Source organism: Giraffa tippelskirchi, chromosome 3, assembly GCF_054371585.1.
Source record: "Giraffa tippelskirchi isolate mGirTip1 chromosome 3, T2T-mGirTip1v1.2.pri, whole genome shotgun sequence".
NCBI lineage: Eukaryota > Metazoa > Chordata > Mammalia > Artiodactyla > Giraffidae > Giraffa > Giraffa tippelskirchi.
This window is the reverse complement of record NC_137277.1, coordinates 98,457,767-98,480,672: the sequence shown is the minus strand read 5'-3', so window position 1 is coordinate 98,480,672 and position 22,906 is coordinate 98,457,767. Positions and strand designations below refer to the sequence as shown.

Below are 22,906 nucleotides of genomic sequence, written 5' to 3'. Positions count from 1 at the left end.
TTACCAAAAGTGTAGACAGATAGTTAAATACGTTTATTTTTTTCTGTAATAGTAGTTAGGCTGTGTAGTTATAATATGCCAGTGTTCAGTTTGAATCTAGGGGTTAATTCTGGCATTAATTAGTATTAGTAGACTTAAATTTAATAATGCACAGATAATTCATGTAATTGGTTATCTTTTCCTTTATTCAAAAATAGATGTTCAAGACAGAGTTCCTTCTTCATATTCACAAGGAGCAAGACCAAAAGAGAACTCATTGAGCACTTTACAATTGAGTACATCATCTACTAACCACCAAATGCCTTCTGAACATCAAACCATACCATGTTCTAGGGACTCTAGTAGAAATTCTTTAAGATCAAATTTTTCTCCAAGAGAATTAGAATCTCCCCAAAGCAGTACGCAGCCTGGATTTTCTTATACTTCAAATAGAGGTGAAACCTCAACTATAGGCAGTTCAGATAGGATTAACTCATCTCACAGATCATTTCAAGAATCTTCTGACAACGAAGGTAGACGCACAACAAGGAGATTGCTGTCACGTATAGCTTCTAGTATGTCATCTACTTTTTTTTCACGAAGGTCTAATCAAGATTCCTTGAATACAAGGTCATTGAGTTCTGAAAATTCTTATGTTTCTCCAAGAATCTTGACAGGTTCTCAGTCTCGTGGTAATGCAGCATCAGCTTCTGATATTCCTGATAATAGGGCATCCGAAGCTTCTCAGGGATTTCGATTTCTTCGGCGAAGATGGGGTTTGTCATCTCTTAGCCAAAATCATAACTCTGAGCCAGATTCCCAGAATTTTAATCAAGAATCTGAAGTTAGAAATACAGGACCATGGTTATCTTCCTCACTTAGAAATAGATGTACACCTTTGTTCTCTAGAAGAAGGCGAGAGGGACGAGATGAATCTTCAAGGATATCTACCTCTGATATACCATCTAGATCTCATCATCTTTTTAGAAGAGAATCAAATGAAGTAGTTCACCTTGAAGCACAGAGTGATCCCCTTGGGGCTAGTGCCAGTAGACCGCAAGCATCTGCAGCACCAAGCAGTGTTGGTACAGGTGACTCCCCATCAGATTCAACTCGTAGTGGACGAAGTACAGGAATAACAGGGATCCTTCCTGGTTCCTTATTCCGATTTGCAGTGCCCCCAGCACTTGGAAATAATTTGACTGACAATGTTATGATCACTGTAGATATTATTCCTTCAGGGTGGAGTTCATCTGATGGAAAAAATGATAAAACTAAAAATGTACCTTCAAGAGACCCAGAAAGACTACAGAAAATAAAAGAGAGGTAAGTTTGAATACATGTCTTAAGCCTATAAAGCAGGAACAGATTAGAGAAAGAACTGTTTGTTTCTAAAATCATTTCTCATAAGAGTGATGTCTGAAATTTTCTTCCTTTAAAATTTACATCCAGTAAGATGTTAGTATCTTGCTCAGCGGTAAAATGGATGAGAATTAATACTAGAGTTGGGGTGTAGATGGCATCAAGAAATAATCTAAAGGTTGTTTTTAACCAGCTTTGGACACAGATACGTATGGAGACAAAAAGCCTTAATCTCTTACCCTTTTTCTTGGTAGGCTAGTGCTACATGGAATTGGTAAGTTGGCCCAAGTGGTCATGTGTATCAAGACAATATTTCGCCCTTTAATAAGATCATTTATTTACCATTTATTTATATTTCTGATTTCAAATCTTTTGGGGGATGAGGTACAATCACAGATTTTTAAATTTTGTTTTTAAAGTCTAAATGTATGCTAAATTACTGTGACTGACAGAAATGTCAGTTTAAATTCAGGACTTAGAATCTTTTATTCATATGAAATCTTTTGTAGTTTAGATTGCTTAAACATCTGTGGGGAAAGATGAAAGATCAGAGATTTTCAGTCCAACTTAATTATTTTGTTGTGTTAGTATTGTTGCTTAGTTTTTCCACCTATTAAAATTACTTTTATGATGAAATGGGATAGGATAGTGCACATAAAATACACTTGTAAGAAGAAAAGACTTGCGTAATACTAAGGTCGTTGGGTGTTTTTGGTTTATGTTTTTTCTTATTCATAAAGGCCCCAGTAATAAGATTGTTGGGGAGCATAGTTGTTACTGTCATTTTAGATTTTTATGGTTTTTAACAAGAAATAATTCAAGTCTTACTCTAGGTAATAAAGGGAGCTTCATATGCTTTCTAAGATAGTGAGCATAGACTAATATGTTTCCACTTTTCCTTACAAAAGACAAATTGTACCAAGTGATGATTCTGTTAAAATTTGCTTTTTCTCCTTTCATGGAGAAGAATTTATTCTGCTGTGGTAGTGTTAGGTTTAATGTTGTTATAAGAGCAGCCTCTATTTGCAAACTGTCTACTGAGTAGTATAGTAAATAATTAATATATTTCTTGTGGTCAAAGTTAGATTAATTTGAGTGCAGTAGTGTAAGTAGGCAAAGCATTAGTTTACTGATTTCCAAAGAGTAACCAATTAAGCCAGCACTGCCCTGTCTGGTTAGCTAGTTCAAAAGCACATTTGTTGGGGTATTTTGACATGGAGTTTATATGTGCGTGTGTGTGCCTTTATTATGTTTTTCGTTGATACATGAGGATTATAAGATACTTTACAATTAAATGAATAAAAGTGTAAAAAAATGGACTCTCCCAAAGTAAAAACTCTGAGCCAAAGAAAGTCACATCTAAAGGTAAAACATAAAGATTAATGTTTGGGGGGCTTCCCTGGTGGTTCAGTGGTAAAGAGTCTGCCTGCCAGTGCAGTAGACACAGGTTGGATCCCTGGTCCAGGAAAATCCCACATGCCACAGAGCAACTAAGCCCATGCGCCACAATTACTGAGCCTGTGTTCTAGAGTCCAGGAGCTGCAACTACTGGAGCTTGCACGCCCAGACCCTGTGCTATGCAGCGAGAGAAGCCCCCTCAATGAGAAGTCTGCACACCACAGCTACGGAGTAGCTCCCACTCATGGCAACTAGAGAAAAGCCCATGCAGCAACAAAGACGCAGCCAAAAATAAATAATAACTGTTTAGAAAAAAAAAAGATTAATACTTGAGGTTATATCTCTGATTAAGCCTAGGTATGAAAGTCACCTCAAAGTATGTCTGTTTTTCTTTCCACAAATTTTTGCTAAACTCATTTGGAACCCATATAATCCAGGTTGTATTTCAATTAAAGTTTAGTATTCTGTATTGAGTACCTTTTTTTGTGTCAGTGGTGGACTAAGGTGAGAGATTTTAACCAAAAAAATTACTTGTTCTCTAGTGATCGTTTCTGCATTTAAATAAGCAGTACATGTTGGCCTGTGAAGTAGAGTATGTGGGTTAATGGGAACTGCTCCACCCTTTAAAAGCCTAACCTTAAAGAAATGAGAATGATTTACTAACATTACTGGGGGTGGGGAAAATGAGGAATTTTAAAATCTATTGTTTTGATTTTATTATGATTGAATACAAAAGTTTATCAGTTTAAACTATGTGGTTCTATTAACATGTAAATTGAAAAATCACAAGTCAATGTTTAATTCATCAAAGTTGTCTTAAAAGTTTTGAGGGGACAAAAGTAATGGGTATATATGTACATTATCTTTATACTCCTGGAATTGAAGTAGTCTGTGATATTGCAGAAATTAAAATCTTAGCAAAACTTATAAATTATGAAAGCTGTGGAACTTAATCTGTGGTACCAAGGACAGAATTACTTAAAATTGTTTGAAGATAAGTAATAGGGTAGCCTATTTGATTTACTTTTAAAATATTACATTTTTTACTCTTGTTGAAAGTATTTTTTTTTGATAGTTGCTATTTATTATTATCATGGTTTGCCTTTTTTCTACCTAGAGAGACCATGATATATTTTGGGATTATGTATGGCTAGAAATGACCAACCAGGATGAGTGTTGATAGCTCTGTTTAGGAAATATACCTTCTTTTCCAGCCTCCTTTTAGAGGACTCTGAAGAAGAAGAAGGTGATTTATGTAGAATTTGTCAAATGGCAGCTGCATCATCCTCTAATTTGCTGATAGAGCCATGCAAGTGCACAGGAAGTTTACAGTATGTCCACCAAGAGTGTATGAAGAAATGGTTACAGGCCAAAATTAACTCCGGTAAGATTTACCCTTTTGTGTATTTTGTTTTCACAGGTTTTTCTAAGAAATGCATGTGTGTATGCCTTTTAGTTAGCCATTCTGATTATAATTTATTCAAATTTATACTCTTATCAAAAGTGTCAATCATTTTTTTAAGCAAAAGCCATTAAAGAGCGTTAGTTTTGCTTCATAAATTTAATGTATAGTAGTGCTATATTTTATTTACTGAATAATCTATTTACTTCCATATGTGTATAGTTCAACTGTGATTTGTTATTGCCGGTGACCCTTATATCATGTAAGATGCTTTTGAATCAGAGAAATACTATTACTATTTATCAGCTATGTGTCCTTGAGAAAGATTTATTTTCTCTAATGTTATTATGCAGCAGTAGGATTACTATAGGGAGTCATTGTTTATTAAGTGCTGTTATGGAGCCAGGCGTTGTTATGGAGCCAGGCGTTGTTCTAGATCCGGGATATAGAGAACAAGTCAGACAAGGCAACTTGCTCCCATGGTGGTGGTATTATGTGTTAAAGGAATGCCTTGCTGAGATAAGGGCATTTTAAACTTGAACGAAGAGAAGCTAGCTATTCTAGAATGAGAGGAAGAGCATTCCAACACATGGAACAAATAGCACAGAGCCTTTAAGGTGGGGATGACTTAGGTGTGTTTGAGAAACTGAATGAAGGCCCAAAGGACAGGGGTGATAAGTTGAGAGATGAGCAAAGGCTTGCTCATTTAGGACTTTGAAAGCTAATGTCAGAAGCTTAGATTTTTATAAGTGTTATACGAAGCCGCTGAAGGTCAGGGGAGTAAAATGATCTTATTTCTATTTTGGCTGCTCTGTAAAAAGTAGCTTTTACTGGGACAAGAGTAGAAGCAGGAGGCTATTGTGACCAACTAGGAATCTGTTGTACTAGAGGAGGAGGTGGTGGTGGTAGAATTAGATGATTCCAGTATGTTTTGGAAGTAGATTCTATGGGACTTGCAAATGGATTGGATGTGGTGGAGTGAAGAAGAAAGAACAATTAGAGAAGCAACTGTTTTTGCCTTGATTTACTAAGTAAATGGTGGGACCATTTACTAAAATAAAGAAGACTGACAAAAGAGTAAATTTGGGAAAGGAAACCAAGAGTTCTGTTTTGGAAATAATTGTATATGAGCTGTTTATTAGATAATGATATAGAAATGTCAGCTGGGCAGTTAGCAAGATAAGCATGATGTTTCAAGGGTTTCAGTGCTGAAAACTGCAGTTTTGGGAATCATGGGCACATAAATAGTATTTTAAGCTTTGAGATTAAATGTCACTAGCGCAAGGGCAGATACCAAAAAAATGAACCCGAGACAGAGCTCTGAAGCACCCACACATTTAGTGGGAACAGAGAAGATTTGAGGAGCAGCATCAGTCTGGTACAAAGAAAACTGAGAAAATGTAGTGTTTTGCAAGCCAAAAGAAGAACGTGTTCTAAGAGGATGTAATCTACCCTGTCAGGTACCACAAAGAAGTCAGAACAGAGAGATAAGAACAAAGAAATGACAGCTGGAATTTGGCAGCATGGATGTCCTTGGTGACTTCATTGCTGGGCAAAGGGGATGAGGTGAGGTGTCATTGTATTACTAAATTGGGCTAAGACTAGGGAAACAGCAACATAGACACCCTCTTACAATAAACTTTACTGTCAAGATAATTGGAGATAGAGGGTAGAAATTGGAGAGTTTTCTACCATCTGTGCATGTTTTTGTTTTTTGTTTTCAAGGTAGAAAATTTGAGGACATGTTTTTATTTTAACAAGATACTGTAAAGAGAAAAATTTATGAAAATAGAAGGGGAAGATGGAATCCAGAGTACAGGTTGAATAGGTAGTTTTTAATAGGAAAAGGGTACTTGCTAGTGTAGATACGGATTATTTCTCACCAAAGCGTGTTGCTTTGGTGAGAAGGTGCTTAAATTCCTATATAATTGCCTCTGTTTTCTTAATAAGGGTCTTTAGATGGTGGAGGGGATGGGTTAAGAAATTTTCGTGTGTGAGGAAAAGAACATTCTAAAATGCTTTCAGGGTTTTCAGATAGTACTAGTGTCCATAAAACTCTGTGGCCTTGAATATGATTTACAAGTGCGATTGGGATACATGTATATTTTTTTAAGAAGCAATTTTCAGATGCTTGGTTACAGACAAGGATTTGAGTGCAGTGGGGTTGAGACCTTTGCCAGGCAAAATATGATGAAGGGAGTTAAAGTTTCATGTGGTTGTAGTGAGCCTAGAAATTAGATAAGAAAGAGGGAGTAAGGACATTAGGAAGTAGATAGTGAGAAGTCAGATCTGTTTCTTTTGAATCTCATTGACATTGAAGATAATTGCCAGAGTAGGTGAGCTAGAATAGTGAAAAATTGTAGGTACACAGAAGAGATACTTAACATACAGATTTTAGGAGTAGTGCTGTAAAGGGCAATGACAAGGTCAAGGTTAATAAAGTGGGTGGCTGAGGTGGGGGTGGGTAATATTGGAAGCAAGGATGTTGAGGAAGTCAGAATCAATTGTGGTCTTTGTAGGTGTGGAAATAACCAAGAAATAAGTTGTGTAAAGAAGATAGGTGCTAAAGTCATTAATGAATGAGGAGGAACTTTGAGTTTCAAAACAGCAATAGGTGTCAGGAGCATCTATCCCTATTTCTTGGTCCTGAGGTTCAAACGATTGTTGGGGGGAAATGATTGCAGAAGAGTATTTTATCAGTTTGTGAGGCCCTGTGGTTCAGTCTTGAAGTTGAACAGGTGATTCATAAAGGAGATTGGTTAAGAAGAATTTACCTATGTTTTGCAATGAGTACCAGGAGGACCTAGTGAAATATGACTAGTAGGGTGGGAAATTAGATCATAGTAATAAATGGACATACTTGTGTGGCAGTGATGGTCTGATGATGATAGTTGGGTGACAGGCAAATAGGTTGTGAAGTATAATGGTATTAATTCCAGTGATAATGATCTGTTGGAATTTGAGTAACGTGTTCAAACTGGAGATGATGAATCTAGTGGAAAACTTTTCTTCCTACCTCATTGGGGTAGAGGTTATCTTTTTTCCTAAACTAACCTGATCCCAAACCTGTGGGATGGGCCAGTCTTACCTGTAGCAGCCTCTTTTTGACTGTGTGGTGTTATGAAAGCCTCGTGGGCTTTATTAGGCACTGCCTTGGGGTGTTATAAGTTTAAATGAATGCTCAACATAGTTCTTGACACTTAGCAAGGGCCCAGAAATGTTAGCTATTACCAGAATGAAAAACACGTTGACTCACCTTCTATTATATTTGCAGTTAGACTCTTAGTATTGTATAGGTAGGAAAACAGATAATACAATATATTATTTAAGAACATCGGCTTTTGAGAGTTAGACATGCTTTAGGTTGGAATAATGACTCCCCAACACTTAACTATAGGATTTTGAATAAGTCTCTTAACTTTGGTTCTCAATTCTGGTTGCTGATCAGAATTACCCATCTATATTTTAAAAACAGATTCCTTAAATCCAATTTCTAAACATTCTTGAATGTTAAGTAGGTCTGAGGCTGGGCCTCAGTTCCATCAAGAGTAAAATTGAGGAATAGTTGTTGTTAAGATCAAATGAGATGATGTTTATGAATAGTTTCTCACATGATTGGGCTCACAGTAAGAAATTAAATAGGTTTTAAAGGTAATTGTAAGTATTCATGGTCAGGTGAATGTTAAGATCTCAAGAACTGAACCTTCCTGTTAAGTTTTCACAAAGCTTTCTCATATTTACATGAAGACCGCATCTGGTAGATGATTCATTCTGATAGAGATTCGTTTAAACATTTAAGCAACTGCTATATATAGGCTGTTAAAAACTCTGAGGATGTTCAAAGACAAATAGAATAAGTTTAATTTAAGCTTAGGCAAATGTAGTCAGGGCCTACTGAAGGAGGTGGGATATGAAGGACAGGGTCCTGGATTAAAGATTGCAAGGATAAATGGTTCCTCCAAGCTGCATATGGCCTTTTTGAACAACTTCTTTATGTCACTTGTTCCATAGAAGAGAAACATGAAGCCTTAAGATGTGAAAAACCTTTATTAAATTGCATCCAGTGTCCATATTTTATGATCATCATACTTTTCCTGCTTCTGATTCAAAGAATAAATGTCTTAATAAGAGAAACCCTTCTGAAGTTTCACATTTTTTATATTCTCCATCGTGAGTGTAGTATATTTCAGTAATATATTAATTTTTAAAGATTAAGAAAATATTATGGATGCATTTTAATTTCAACACTTTCAAGTATACTTGACTTCTAAAAAGCAAATCAATATTATTCACATACTTGATAAATAGAAATATCTTTTGCAGTTTCACTCCAGCTCATCTTGAGACGACATAGACATGTTACTACCTCAAAATAGCACTCATTCATTTTCCTTTCAGCTGTTCTTAGAAAACGCATGTAAGCTACTACTACTATTGTCTTAGACTTTATGCTAAATTTTTATTATTTAAAGAATTGTTATTAAATAACACTAGATCAATCCTGGGTGTTCATTGGAAGATCTGATGTTGAAGCTGAAACTCCAATACTTTGGCCACCTCATGCGAAGGGGTTGACTCATTGGAAAAGACCCTAATGCTGGGTAGGATTGGGGGCGGGAGGAGAAGGGGACGACAGGGGATGAGATGGTTGGATGGCATCACCGACTCGATGGACATGGGTTTGGGTAGACTCCGGGAGTTGGTGATGGACAGAGAGGCCTGGGGTGCTGCGATTCATGGGGTCGCAAAGAGTTGGACATGACTGAGCGACTGAACTGAACTGAACTGAAATCTAAGAGTTTATGAGCTCTTCAAGATAGGAGTGACTACTTTCTTTCTTAATGTCTAGAACTTCTGATATTTTTTTGGCACATAACAAGCACTCAACAAATGTTAAATTGAATCTAAATCTTTACCTTGTTATGCATATGACTTATTCTCGTTTTTAGGACAGTTTTTCATGTTAAAACCCTGTCTAAAACACAAGTAGGAAAATGGCTGTATGTTTAATTAAACAAGACTGGTACTTAATTGGAGCCAGAAGCTTAGAAATAACCAAATGTTGAGTGCATATAGGACAGAAGGAATTGTATTTAATTATGGTAAAATATATATAACATAAAATTTGCCCTTTTAACCATTATTTAGTGTATAATTCAGTGGCATTAAGTAGATTTAGAATGTTGTGTAAGCATCACCACTATTTATTTACAAAACTTTTATTAAGTCATCCAAAATAGAAATTCTATATCTATTAGGCACTAACACCCTTCTCGCCCTCTTCCCAAGCCCCTGGTAACTTCTGATCTACTTTCTCTCTGAATTTGCTTATTCTACATATTTCATATAAATGAAATCATACAATATTTGGGGGCTTTTTGTATCTTATCTGTGTCTTATTTTACTTAGCAGTTGTACCACGTATCAGGACTTCATTCGTTTTATGGCCAAGGGAAGCTGTTTTTATCTGAGGAAGGGTGGATCCCTTTCTTTGCCTCCTGTGTTATAGGGAAGACACATCTTAGACCACAGACAATCTTGGTGTATGTTGTCACATCAAAGATACTGGCCTAGGTCTTACGTAACCAGTTGTTTTAGATACCATGTTTATTTGGCATCTGGTCCCATCACTTCATGGCAGATAGATGAGGAAGCAGTGGAAACAGTGACAGACTATATTGTCTTGGAAGAAAAGCAATGACTAACCTAGACAGCATATTAAAAAGCAGAGACATTACTTTACCAACAAAGGTCTGTCTAGTCAAAGCTATGGTTTTTCCAGTAGTCATGTATGGATGTGAGAGTTGGACTATAAAGAAAGCTGAGTGCCAAAAAATTGATGCTGTTGAACTGTGGTGTTGGAGAACATTTTTGAGAGTCCCTTGGACTGCAAGGAGATCCAACCAGTTCATCCTGAAGGAAATCAGTCCTGAATATTCATTGGAAGGACTGATGCTGAAGCTGAAATTCCAGTACTTTGGGCACCTGATTCAAAGAACTGACTCCTTGAAAAAGACCCTGATGCTGGGAAAGATTGAGAGCAGGAAAAGAAGGGGACGACAGAGGATGAAATGGTTGGATGGCATCACCGACTCAATGGACATGAGTTTGAGCAAGCTCCGGGAGTTGGTGATGGACAGGGAAGCCTGGTGTGCTGCAGTCCATAGGGTTGCAAAGAGTCAGACACGACTGAGTGACTGAACTGAACTCAACTTTTATGGCATCTTGTCAGAGTACTTAAAGAGGAAGTAGGAAGTACAAATAATAGTCCATTGTCAGCATCCCACATCAAAATATATGAGTATCTGGGATGGGAAAATAAACACAAGGTGGAGGCTTAGGTACCACAAGAATAGGACATGCACATCAGGTGTTACTAATTGCTATTTTAGGAGACGTCACTGGTTTATGGTAGTAGTACAGTCTCCCTGCTGTCTCGTCCTCCCTTCCTTCTAGTTTTCTATATTCTAAGCTTAAAACCTACAAGGAAAAATATTTTGTGGAGACAAAGCAAAATTAAGTTTTACTTGTGATTCTTTTTACCAGGTTCTTCACTAGAGGCTGTAACCACCTGTGAACTCTGTAAAGAGAAGTTGCAGCTTAACCTGGAGGATTTTGATATTCATGAACTACATAGAGCTCGTGCAAATGAACAAGTTAGTATATTTTGCCTAATTTGGTAAGTGTCTATTCTGTGCTTAAAGGACAACTCTTGAAGAAAAGATTAAATCATGATCTGAAAACCTACATTAAAATAGTAACGTAATTTTCTTTTACTGCATTAAGTATAATTTTTCTTTACTTTCCTGTAACTTTTGAAAATGAAGGGCAAAAAAAGCAAGTGACAGGCTTTAAATTACTAAGGTAAAATGTATTATATGGTTCCTAAATAAACCTGAAAATAAAAGCTTAGGAAAGTAGTCCCCAAATAGGCATGCTAATCTTACTCCCCCAGAGCTGTCTCACTTGTGAATGCCTCAGTCCTGGAACGTGATTGAAACACCTAGCCCTGGATCTACTTCCTCTTTCCTTTTTTAATGTTAGAAGTAGTTTTTTATGTGCCTGTCTGCCCCCCATCTTCTTCTACTCTCCTAGTTCCCTCCACTCTCCTTATTGCTACCTGCAACTTTATACTGAATACCTTATCTTATGAAATCTTTTGTTCCAAGTTCACATTGTTTATAAACCTCTTTCTTTTAGTATTTATGTCATTTTAGTCTATTTAGATAATGAATAATCTCCAATCTTATTTAAAAAAGTTTTTCAGATATTCTCATTTCTCAGATTTTTTTGATGTGTGTTGATAACTATTCTCCTGAGAATTGACTTGGTCACTAATTTTTATTTTTTGAAGCTTTAAACTTTTAAAAAATTTTGATATGCTTAGAGAGAACAAAGAGCTCAGTATTTCCTCCCTTTCCTCCCCCAAAGGAAAATTCTGGGGGCAAAAAAGATGTTCAAAGAGGTTACAGTGTTGACTCAAGAGCCATTCTATCCAAGTATGCTTAGCATATCCATTATAAAAAGAGATATGATGGTGGGAGAATGCATAAAATGCTTGAAAAACACTTTTTAAATAAAGGAGTAATGGACACCCCCTTTTTTTGATTCAGGTAAATTTCACATAAACATAAAAATCATAAGTGGAATCAAGCAACATTATCCTGTTATGGATACCCTTTACTTTTAAAATGTAGGAATAATGAATACACTTTGAAAAATCTGATTAAGACCACACTCGATAAAATATACAGATTCACAAAATTTGTATATGATTTAAAGGATTTTCAGATCCTTTGAAGCGGATTACTTTGATCTAGGTTAAGAATCACTCAATTAATGCAGCTCTGGGCAATTGATGTAGCACAGATTCTACTCATACTAGTTTATTTTATACTTTAATGAGCCAGTTGTCCAAAGAGAATACTATTTTCATCAAGGAATTGTCTTAACTCCACAAGGAATCTCTCTGGATAGCTGAGCATTGGTATTTTAAAGAACAAGGGAAAGAGTAGGTAAAGGTAGAATGATGGAAAGAAATTCTTTTTTACTCTTCTCAAAATGAGAATAGGTTTCAAAGGATGGTTTTCTCCTGCTGTTCTTCCTTCTCTAGGTGCTCCATCATGTCTCTGAAAGGTGCTTCTTTGGCATTTCATTTCAACCAGGAATGCTTTCATGGTTCTCCAAGGATTGAATGGCCCACAATCTTAAATAATTTATAAGTGTGACAAAATGTTAGGTGGAGTACAAAACAATGACAGTCTCGATTAAGCTTCCTGACTTTTAACTTCTTTGTTTTGTGTAAATCTTGGATTCTAGGGGCCTAAGAACTACTCTCATTTTAAATAACTAGTTTAATACAGTTTATTTCCTCATCCAGTGGCTTCATTTTTTTCAAGGTGATAAATATTAAAATTAGAAAAAATTCTGGACATAAATTTCCTTTTAAGTAAAAAATAAAAGTAACTAAGAAGTGATGATGTAAAGACAGTTTTAGTAAATCAGTTTCAAATTTTTTCAATCCTCTGGAATATGAGAACAGGTAGTTGCTGAAGTTGGTAACTAAGAACGTATAGCTCTTAACTTCAGATGAGTTAATTACCAAAAACAGTACAATTTAGATAGTTTCCTGTATAAAAATTACAGGATAGTTTAGATTTTTAATAACACTATATTCATGACTTGTATTGTTAGCTTCAGAACAATAATTTTGAACCAAAAGACAGTTTTTACCCACTAAAAATTTCTATGTGAATCATCCAAGGAACAGTTACTCTGTTATTTTATATTTACTGTTGCCTTCAAGTTAATTATATTATGTAATAAGTGTTTGACCCATTTGAATAGGTTTTATTTGCATATATTGATATATAGCTATACATGAAATGGTAATTTTTAGGTATACATTTATAGCCATTTGTATTAATAAAATCTGTTAGGTGCTTTATAGAACTAGATCATTCATTCTGCCATCAAATGAGTTAAAAGCCCCACTTCTATATATAAGTCATTACGTAACAGAAGACTATGTGAATTAAATAGGATATTCATACACCTATTTGTATCACAGCATTAGTACAATTATGATATTATCGAGGGTATTTCTTGATTTAATAGATGGTGCTGTATCTCTTACAAAGAACGATATGAATACATTTCCTCTAGTTTATCAGTATATGAATGTCAATCTCTTGTCTATTAATTTTTCATTCTCCATGTATCTTCTTTTTCTCGTTTGCTTCCCTCTTGAAGGCTGAGTATGAGTTTATCAGCTCTGGTCTCTACCTAGTTGTGTTATTGCACTTGTGCGAACAAAGCTTTTCTGACATGATGGGAAATACGAATGAACCAAGCACACGTGTCCGAGTAAGTAACCTTGGAGCAGGGGGAAGGGAGGATATGATGCAACAATTGTTTGCATTGGAAGGCAGATTGTTTTATGTATTTACACACTATTTCCTTTGGGAAGTTCCTATATTAAAAGCTTTCTTAAAAATAAAGGTATTATAGTTTTAATAGAAATTACTGTCTTTATCAAGGAGCATTTTTTTTCATAAAGCTGTTTTAAAAAAGAAATAATTTTCTAGCTCTTGAAGTTAATTGCAATATATGTCAGTGAGAAACAGGGACTTGGAAGTACTAAGGAAAATGCTCTTTTTAATTAAAAAACAAGACTCGGTGTTATCACTTTAGAAACCTGATACTGAACTCCAAAAACTGAAAGAGTATGGGAAATTAACTTCATTTTATTTGTTATTGTCCTGTAAAAGATTACCACTCTAGTAGTTTTTAAGCATCTGTATTTCAAACTACTTACAGTTTGGACTATTTTGTGTTTACTCTGTACACTATTGCCTTAGTTTAACACGTAAGAAAGTTGTTTCTTAGGTATTTTTAATTAAACGGTACTGTTATGGAAATTTATACTCTACTGCCTTGCCATTTTATGTAGCAGGGACTAGAGTCTACATCTCATTACAGTAGCATTCTGAACACCTGATTCTTGAAATGTCTTCATAAATATATCCTTCAGTTTTTTTATATAAATGTTCTCTTCGGTGATAAAAATTTAGTAGAGTTTATGGTGAGGTATAACATTTCTGTTACATTTTGAAAATTATCAAATAACAAATTCAGTGTATACAGATAGAACTTTTTTTGTAATCATGTAAACATTATTCCTACTAGCCAATTGTTAATTTTTATCATTCAGAGAAAAGAGAATGAACTCTCAAAAGCTTTCAGAATTTGAGCAAAGATCTCTTGATTTCTAAAAAGGCAACTTGTCTCTTCAGGATAAATGAACTATATAAATTAATATCTGTTGAATTCATGCCTTTGTAAAAGGTATATACATTTAAGGTACAGAATCATATGTCATATTTCTAGGCAGGAAAATAATTGATTTATATTTTTAATTGACCACTAACAATCATTTGGTTCCAAATTGCAAAGGATTAATTTTCTCCATAGTTTTTGGAAGTGTTATATTTATGCAAGAACACAATGGTATTCATTGAATAAGATTATTGTTATCTGCTCCCAGTTTCTATATGATTAATACATGATTTCTACATAACTGATAATGATATATAAGACGTTTAAAAAGTCATATCATTAAAAGCTTGTAATTTTTGAAGTGGGGGATGAAAGACCCCCTATTTAAAGGCTTAAAATTATGTTTGACTTTTTAAGTAGAAATGAATCTCTTATACTGATTCTCTCTAGATCCATTTGCTACATTTAAACTACTGTATTTCTTTCTGCATTGTTTCTAGTTTATTAACCTTGCAAGAACTCTTCAGGCACATATGGAAGATCTCGAAAGTAGGTGGAATTTCCCCTCCCCAGACTTGTTAAATTTACCTTTGCAAATTAAAACCCATAGAGCAAAACCCAAGTATATATACTCTTTCTACCAAATTAGAGCTTCATTTATAGGCTTAATAATACCAGAATAATTGATTTGGGAAAGATGGGTTGGGCAACTGACATTAGTTTAATAGCATATTTTTTAAATTGCATTAATTTTAATGTATAGAAGGATATTATTTTAACCATCAGTATTTTGCTTTTATTTAAAATAAAAATACATATTTAATCACCTTAATTTTTAACACTTCTAATGTTAACACGTTTTTTAAAAAGATATGTTTAACTACTAATCAAAACTCACTTAATTGGTTAATTTTTTGTGTATGAAATTTTGTTATTTAGCTTTGTTAGATCATAAAAGGTGTTCCCTGGGTTTATATACAGTTCCAGGAAGATAGGATTGAAAGAGTCCTAATTCTGAGTCCCTAACAGAAGCCATAGTTTTTTTTTTTGTTTGTTTTTTTGTTTGTTTTTTGTTTTTTGCTCCTTGTTCAGGTCCTCATGGACCTTTAATAGGCAGCCAGCTACGCAAGCAGCTCCAATCTCTTAAGATCACGTTCCAGCTTTAGGACTTCTGCCTGGGCTCCCTTGTGAAGGCACTTAATGCCCAAATCTTTACAGGCATCTGCACAGCTTACCCTCTTCTCAAAGTCCTACAATCTCCAGGGTGCTTCATACCAGGTGGGCACAGATATTGGTGGCTCTGGAACAGTTCTTGGGAATCCAAGATTACCCTACTTAGCTATTGTGCTTTTTTACCCAAAGCAATTGGTGCTCCCCATGATCAGATTCCAGTACACTCTTTGAAGTGTTTTAAATATGTTTTCTCCAGTTGATTATCTTCTATACTCACCTTTAAAATACTTGGACTATTATATGTAGTCTGTGTAATGTTTTACCTTTAGGGAAAAGTTAGCATCCTTTGAAGTAAGGTTTCAGAAGGACCTAATCCTCCTTTTTTTAGTTCCTCGAATATTCTTAGGCATGGGTTTTTGTCATTGAATTCGTACAATTTTAAGTTTTAAAAGGATTTAGAGCTGCAGTTAGGTGATGGCAGTTTCACAATTTTGGTTAGTATGTGTGGAAATGGTATGTAAAGGAATCAAAATGGTATAATAAAGTGGGACTTCATTGAATGTAAATCTTTTTTTCCTTCATACCTTCTTAGTTCAGGTCCATCATGTTGGCTAATACAAAGATCTCTCTCTTTTTTGTAAGTTATAATTTATATTTTGTCAAATATGATGAGAGTAATCTGTTGCAGCGTACATTTACCCCAGATTGCTGTTTATTTTTTTACTAATGTTCTTATTTAGAATTTAGTTTTTTAAGCATGTGAATGAGAGGGAAAAGGTGGAGTTGAAATATGTATATCCAAACTCAGGGTGAAAGATGTTGTGGGTGTGACTAGTTGACTCCTAAAGGCAGAGTGCTAATATATTCTGCAAACTAGTTTTGACTGAATTTTCTTCTGTAGAGTTAATCCAGTAGAAAACAAATTCTCTGAAAAATTATTTTTTAGTTTGACATTTCTCCATGATATATATAAAACTTAAGTGTAGGATTTTACTCCTCATGAGCTAATTAAGTATATGCTTGGTATCACTTATTTAAAATAAACTTAAAATTTCTGCAGGGTAAATATATGGAGACTTAAGTTTCATCTATACATGTTGCATGATTTTTTTCTTGTTGATTGCATTTGCTGGGTGCTCTTAAATTGTCCAGTATTAAATACAAGAAGAGTGTACATTTATCTTTTCTGCTCTTGATAATAGGGGAAATGCTGGTTAGATGTTTAGTGAAATTCCATTTTCCTTCACATGCAGTTTATACAATACAGTCTGACACTTACTATGTCCTAAGACATTCAAGAATGTTTTCTATTAAACTCTTGAGCTACTAATGACTCTAAAATAAATTGAGGTCAGAACTGTTGCAAGAGTGATGAGTCTTTGACAACATGGAGGCATAGAAATACTCTCAACAAAAGGTTTTTACTAAATCTAATTATTTTAACTTAGGCTGTATCTATATAAAGCTTTTTTGACTAAATAGAACTTTTTCTTGGCATTGTATAGACATAGCTCTGATGTAAATTGCAAGAACACCCATAACCTATTATTCTATTTCTATGTACATTTTTTTTTTTATTCTCATCGGATACATCAAACATGCAGCGGTAATAAGCCAGATTCTCCTCAGGTGTGTGAGAGCACTTGCCTTAAGTTCACCTTTTGTCTAGTGTTATCATTAGCTGTTATGGACACAAACTGATCTCAGAAACTTTTTAGATGTTCTTGAACCACATTTTAAAACATTTTCATTTTAATAAAAATTAACATAAGAAAAAGCTGTGCGGGTGGGGGCATTGTGGCTAGGCGTCACCTACAAACTGCCCTAATGCAGTCATCATAATTTATCATTTTGACCATACAGTATATAATAAATTGGGATTTTTGTTTTATAAATCATTGCTGTTCTGGCTTCATACTTACACTTCCATTCTCATCCCCCTTAAAATCATTCTTGATCATCCTGTTTTCTTTCAACAGCTTCAGAAGATGATTCTGAAGAAGATGGAGACCATAACAGAACATTTGATATTGCCTAACTTCATATAAGACAAATGGATGATCTGTGAAAAGGTGTTATTAAAACTGGCAATTAAGTATGAGTTAATTTTGTGGGGAAATGTCTGTTGAATATATTATCTCTATAGAATGAATATATATATATTCATATATACACATTATGCATGTATATATATGTTCATTCTCAAGTGTTACTGAATTAAAATTCTGCTGGACCTTTAACATGGCCAGTGAATATAATGTTTATAAACTGGTAATTAAAAGTATTTTTCTTTTAATGAGTGGGGCAAGTGTTACCCTTGTTTTAAATAAGCAATGTTGACAGCGCTTTTTTGTGTTCTGGTTACTGTAGTTATATTTATGAAAAAAGGTTGGTGTTTTGATCTCTTGTTAGTGGTAAAAGTGGGACAAAATAGGCTTTCAAAATAAATTGCCAGATGTCATCTAATTATTTTTATTTTTAAAATGCCTTAAGTTGCAGTCTGTTTTATAATCATTTGCTTCCAGTGTTTAAAAAAAATGGGGAGAAAGTTAAGAGCATTATATTAAGTTTCCAAATTTAATTTGAATTCTAAATTCACTTAGCAGTAAAATCTAATTTTCTAAAAAAAAGTATATAAAAATAAAGTGTACAAATGATGGATAAATTTTTGTATTGATTTGGAAAATGCAGATTATATTTGATAGACCATAGTATGTAGTATGTAGATATTCCTCTTAGGAATATTGCAGCTGTAAATTTTATCAGAATTGCTAGCCAAATGCTGTTTGGTTTAAAAAAATTATTGCAATCTCAAGTTAATGAGATACTTTAAAGGCCCACATTCAGAGTTTAAAACACTGGTTTTCAATGTGTTTTTTAGTGTTGTCACTTCTTTATAGATAAATATGATATAAATAACCTGTTTGGATCCTAGTTGTTTTTAACTGTTCCTTGGTAATTCTAAACATTTATTTGATGACTTAATATTTTTCACTACCTTTAGAGAAGAGATGAATATTACCTATTCACCATGACTAGATCTACACTGTGGTCCAGAGTTGTGTATACATCCATAACACTGTATATTTTCTTCATCAGCACCCTTAGGATACACTTTAAAATGCCTTCAGGTGGTTTCAGGTTAAATAAAGTCTATGTCAGACTACTTTTTCAGAATCTAAATAGAAACTATGTAATTTCCCAAATATGAATCAACAGTTTGCTCACTTTCAGTCAGACTGTTGGTCTTAATGTAAAACTTTGGCTTGAAATAAAGTGCATACTGATTTACTTTATAGTTTGAAATGTTTCCTTTTAAACTGGTGCTCAAAGAAGCCTTCAAATGTTATAGCCAAGAATCTTACAGTTTCAAATTCCATTTTGTATGAAAATAACTGTTTCTAAAACATTTGCTCAACTTCTGCCTGTTACCTTTGCATTACCTTCCTTAAAGCAGATATGTGAAATTTAAGGATGCCAGTATCAGTATCTATACTACAGGTCTTTGCTTTGAATTCAAAACATTTATGCTTTTAATAGGACTCAGTATGAAAATGTAATGTCTTCTTAACCTACAAATTTTTTTATTTAAAAATTTTAAGTAAATGGTAGAATACATTCCATTGGTATGCATAGTTTATTTATAGTTTTGCTAAATTAACTGCTAAATGACCGATACAGTGACTTGAGCTCTATATAGTATTCTTATAGTTCGTTAGTACTACTTAGTATTTCAATATTATATAAGCTTCTGATAACCTGTAAATGTGAATTAGAGGGGAGAAAGAAAAAATCTTTTATTGGTTATCATTTGTTAGATTCTGATCAAAATGAGACCATACAATATTCAAATTCCTAAGAATTTAAGAATACAAATTTCTAATAAAATGTTAAAAAGTAAATGGTAACTAAAAGAAACGATGGTAACAACAGCTACCAAAGCTAAGAATTACATTGTCATTATTAGATAGAATCAAGATGTTTGAAGAAAAGCAGTGTATACATTAACAGGCATGCTTATGTTATTACTAATATTAAAAATAAATACAGACTTGAATTATCCAGTTATCTGTTGAACAATGAATAGACACAAAGGCCTGTTACAGATGTTCAAATATATAAAGAGAATTAAGATTTAGCACTGCATTACCAGGGCCTTTTAAGGAATTGTTTGAAATCAAACATGAAAAACCATTTTGGTAGAGCTGTCATTAGGTAGAAGTTACTGAAATGAACTGAAGAAATTATTAGTTATGTAGAAACGGAATGGGAGACTGGAACATCATTTTCCAGTGAAACTTTCTATCATAATGGAAATACTGCCAAATATGGTAGCTACTAACTGCATGTGATCTGAGCATCTGAAATATGGCTAGTGTTAATTGAGGAAGTGAACCTTAAATTGCCACGTGTGGCCAGTGGCTACTGAAATATATATTGTAAAGATTTGTGATAGAAAGTTTTAAGAACAGAAAGTTGGTCTTAATTCTTAAAGGATTGGTAGAATTTTAGTTAGAAAAGCAGGAAGGAATTCCAGTCCAATGTTCATGATTAATAGCCCTGTTAATACTCTTAATAAAACAGACATCTCAGTCAATAACACAAAATCTCAATCTTATAAAACATAATTGTGTAGTAACACCTAGTATAAAACCTGTTCTTTAGTACGACAGTCACATACATTATCATCACTGTGTAGTTAATTCATGTCTTGTTAAAAACTTCCATTAATTGTGATGAGGAATGATTCTGCTTCATGGTGACCAGTGGAAACAGGTGTCACAAGCTATGACTTTGTTGCCACCGGTCAAGCTTGAGAGAGTGTCTCTACGTATGAAAAGTATTCCCATAAAATGACTGATGGGGATATGCATTAGGGAGAGATTTACTTTCCTTGCAATTTCAAGTTTCTTCATATAGTAAATACAATTTTGTTAAGTACATACTTAATCTTTTCTAATAATGTTAAGTTATAAAAGTTGCTAAAACATTCTTGTTTCAGCTTTACTGCATTTTCATTTTTTACTACCAAATGATTCTGTCTTAAAATGTACAATATACATACCGGAAAATTGAACATCATCACTACAGTAGTATGTAGTTCTTCTCTGTAGTTACTGCTTACACAGTTTTCATGTCATTGAAATACTTCATTGAGGCTTGGGGAGCAGGAGATATATAGGAACAGATATGGTAGGATATGGCGGCAGGAGAAAAATCCTTAAAGGGCTCTATACATTACCCATATGTCAGCCTCCTCCACAGCTTCCTGGTATGGTATGGCTGTAATTTTTTTTTTTGCTTCACAAAATTTGTTAAATCTTAATGAGATCCTGACCATTTATGATCAGTGCTAAATACTGTTAATGCTGTGGTCCAAAACAGTATTCTAAAAAGTATTAAAATTATATAATTATATGGCATATGAGGTGTTAAAATCTGTAAAATTTTCTGCATCTAATACATTTAAATCCTAAAGGGAGATAAATGTATTAGAGGAATTATCAGAGTAACCAGCATAAGTGATATCTAAATGAGAATCTTTTAAGGTTAGGTGTATTCTCCATATCTTATTGGTAAAAGAGCAAGACAATAGAAATTGCTAAAGATCTAGTGACTGCTAAAACTAGTGGTAAGTAGAATTTTTTTTCAACTAAGGTGGTTCAACTCAGTGGGAGGAAAATAGAGGAGGTAAGACAAGTAGACTCAATTTTTATTTTTACCTGCTTTCCTTAATTCAAGTGAAAGATGTACTTGGGCGGTGGTTAAAACCATTAAATTATATCCAAGGTTGTTACTCCTTTTGTTTTTATAATGATCCTAAAGATAAATTTTTGTCATGATCAGTAATGAAGAGTAAGTAAGAGTAATGAATGTTACTGGAATAAGGTAATACAAAAACAAATTTTCATTGTCAGGTTTTATATTGAAATCTTGCAGAGGAATCACTGAAAGGTATTTGATGTCTTAATCTGACATTTCCAAAATCTTAGTTAAATTGAATATCATATTCGTTTTCCTCTGCAACTACTAAAACACAGTCATCGTTATAAGGTGATTGGTGTGCAGTTGAAAAAACTGTGGTGAAACCAGAATCCAAACTTCTCTTGTACAAGAACCAAACAACTGCCCCCAAAACTGTCAAAATTACTGTGCTAGCAATCACCAAAGCCGATATTAAAATGCGGTTATCTGAAAAAGAAAGATAAAATATGGGAAATCAGGATATACAAGTTGCTAGTATTGCTTTTTGGGGAGCATAAATATAGTTTCATCACTTAAGTATTTATCTATTTTTGAGAATTTCTCACATTGGTTAGAAAAACAATGTTTATTACTATCAAGATTTATATTTCTTAGCTTGAATAACTGCCATACTTAAAAATTTGAAGTAGACTTTGCAGGTCTCCACTCTACTTTTAAGACTCTGAAATAGAAAATATCCACACTAAGTTTCACTGTGTGTTTCAATTTGCATATATCCTTCTGTGTTGTCCAGACTATATATGTACATAGTTTAAAATTCGTATTTCTACAATGAAAAATACCATACTACTACTCCCTATTACTATTACCCTTAATTACCATTCGTCAAAGCAACTACTCCTGTTACTTGCCTCCGTGTTTCTAAATAACATGCTTACACTCCTCTTTGATTTAAAACATTTTTAAAATTGTGGTAAAATACGCAAAACAAAATTTACCATCATAACCATTTTTAAGTGTACAGTTCAGTAGGATTAAGTACATTCACATTGTTGTGCTATGTCAACACCATACATCGATAGAACTTCATCTGGCAAACCTAAACATTAACTCCCTATTCCCCACTCTCCCTAGCCCCTGGCAACTGCCATTCTACCTTCTGTCTCTGAAGTTGACTACTCTGGGTATTTAATATAATTAGAGTTATACAGTGTCCTTTTGTGACTGGCCTTATTTCACTTAGCTTAGTGTCCTCCATGTTCATACATGTTGTAGAGTTGCCTTTTTGAGGCTGAATAGTGTTCCATACCATGTTTTGCTTACCCAAATCTGTAGATGAACATTTGATTTGGTTCCACCTTCCTGGCTATTGAGAATAATGCTGCTGTAAACATGGTTGTTTAAATATCTGCTCAAGTCCCTGCTTTCACATCTTTTGGGGACATAACCAGAAATGGATTGCTGGATCATATGATAATTTTATGGGAAGCTGCTGTACTGTTTCACAGCAGATAACCAGTTTACATTCTCATCAGTACACAAAGGCTCCATATTCTTGTGGACACATTATTTTCTGTTTTTTTCTTAGTTTTGTTTTTTAATAGCCAA

At 34.1% G+C, this 22,906-nt stretch overlaps 2 protein-coding genes across 36 annotated transcripts in view; one reads left to right on the top strand and one right to left on the bottom strand.

Moving 5' to 3' along the window:
- The window catches only part of MARCHF7 (membrane associated ring-CH-type finger 7), a 45,276-nt gene extending 26,393 nt beyond the window's left edge, over nt 1-18,883 (top strand). For 3 of the 33 annotated variants that reach the window (XM_081582821.1, XM_081582823.1, XM_081582822.1), the window contains exons 5-12: nt 198-1,305; nt 3,954-4,123; nt 10,688-10,797; nt 13,394-13,507; nt 14,920-14,968; nt 15,638-15,697; nt 17,197-17,221; nt 17,572-18,883. In XM_081582821.1, the coding sequence (XP_081438947.1) occupies nt 198-1,305; nt 3,954-4,123; nt 10,688-10,797; nt 13,394-13,507; nt 14,920-14,968; nt 15,638-15,697; nt 17,197-17,221; nt 17,572-17,584 (1,649 nt within the window). In that variant the 3' untranslated portion in view covers nt 17,585-18,883. Of the gene's footprint in view, nt 1-197; nt 1,306-3,953; nt 4,124-10,687; nt 10,802-13,393; nt 13,508-14,919; nt 14,969-15,511; nt 15,698-17,196; nt 17,222-17,571 lie in introns of all 33 variants that reach the window. The other 30 variants (XR_014080250.1, XR_014080254.1, XR_014080252.1 and 27 more) reach the window with 13 other exon arrangements.
- A 327-nt stretch (nt 18,884-19,210) lies between these two features.
- LOC145542919 (CD302 antigen) overlaps nt 19,211-22,906 on the bottom strand; it is a 121,308-nt gene continuing 117,612 nt past the window's right edge. For all 3 annotated transcript variants that reach the window (XM_081582787.1, XM_081582793.1, XM_081582791.1), the window contains one exon: nt 19,211-21,784. In XM_081582787.1, the coding sequence (XP_081438913.1) occupies nt 21,582-21,784 (203 nt within the window). In that variant the 3' untranslated portion in view covers nt 19,211-21,581. The remainder of the gene's footprint in view (nt 21,785-22,906) is intronic.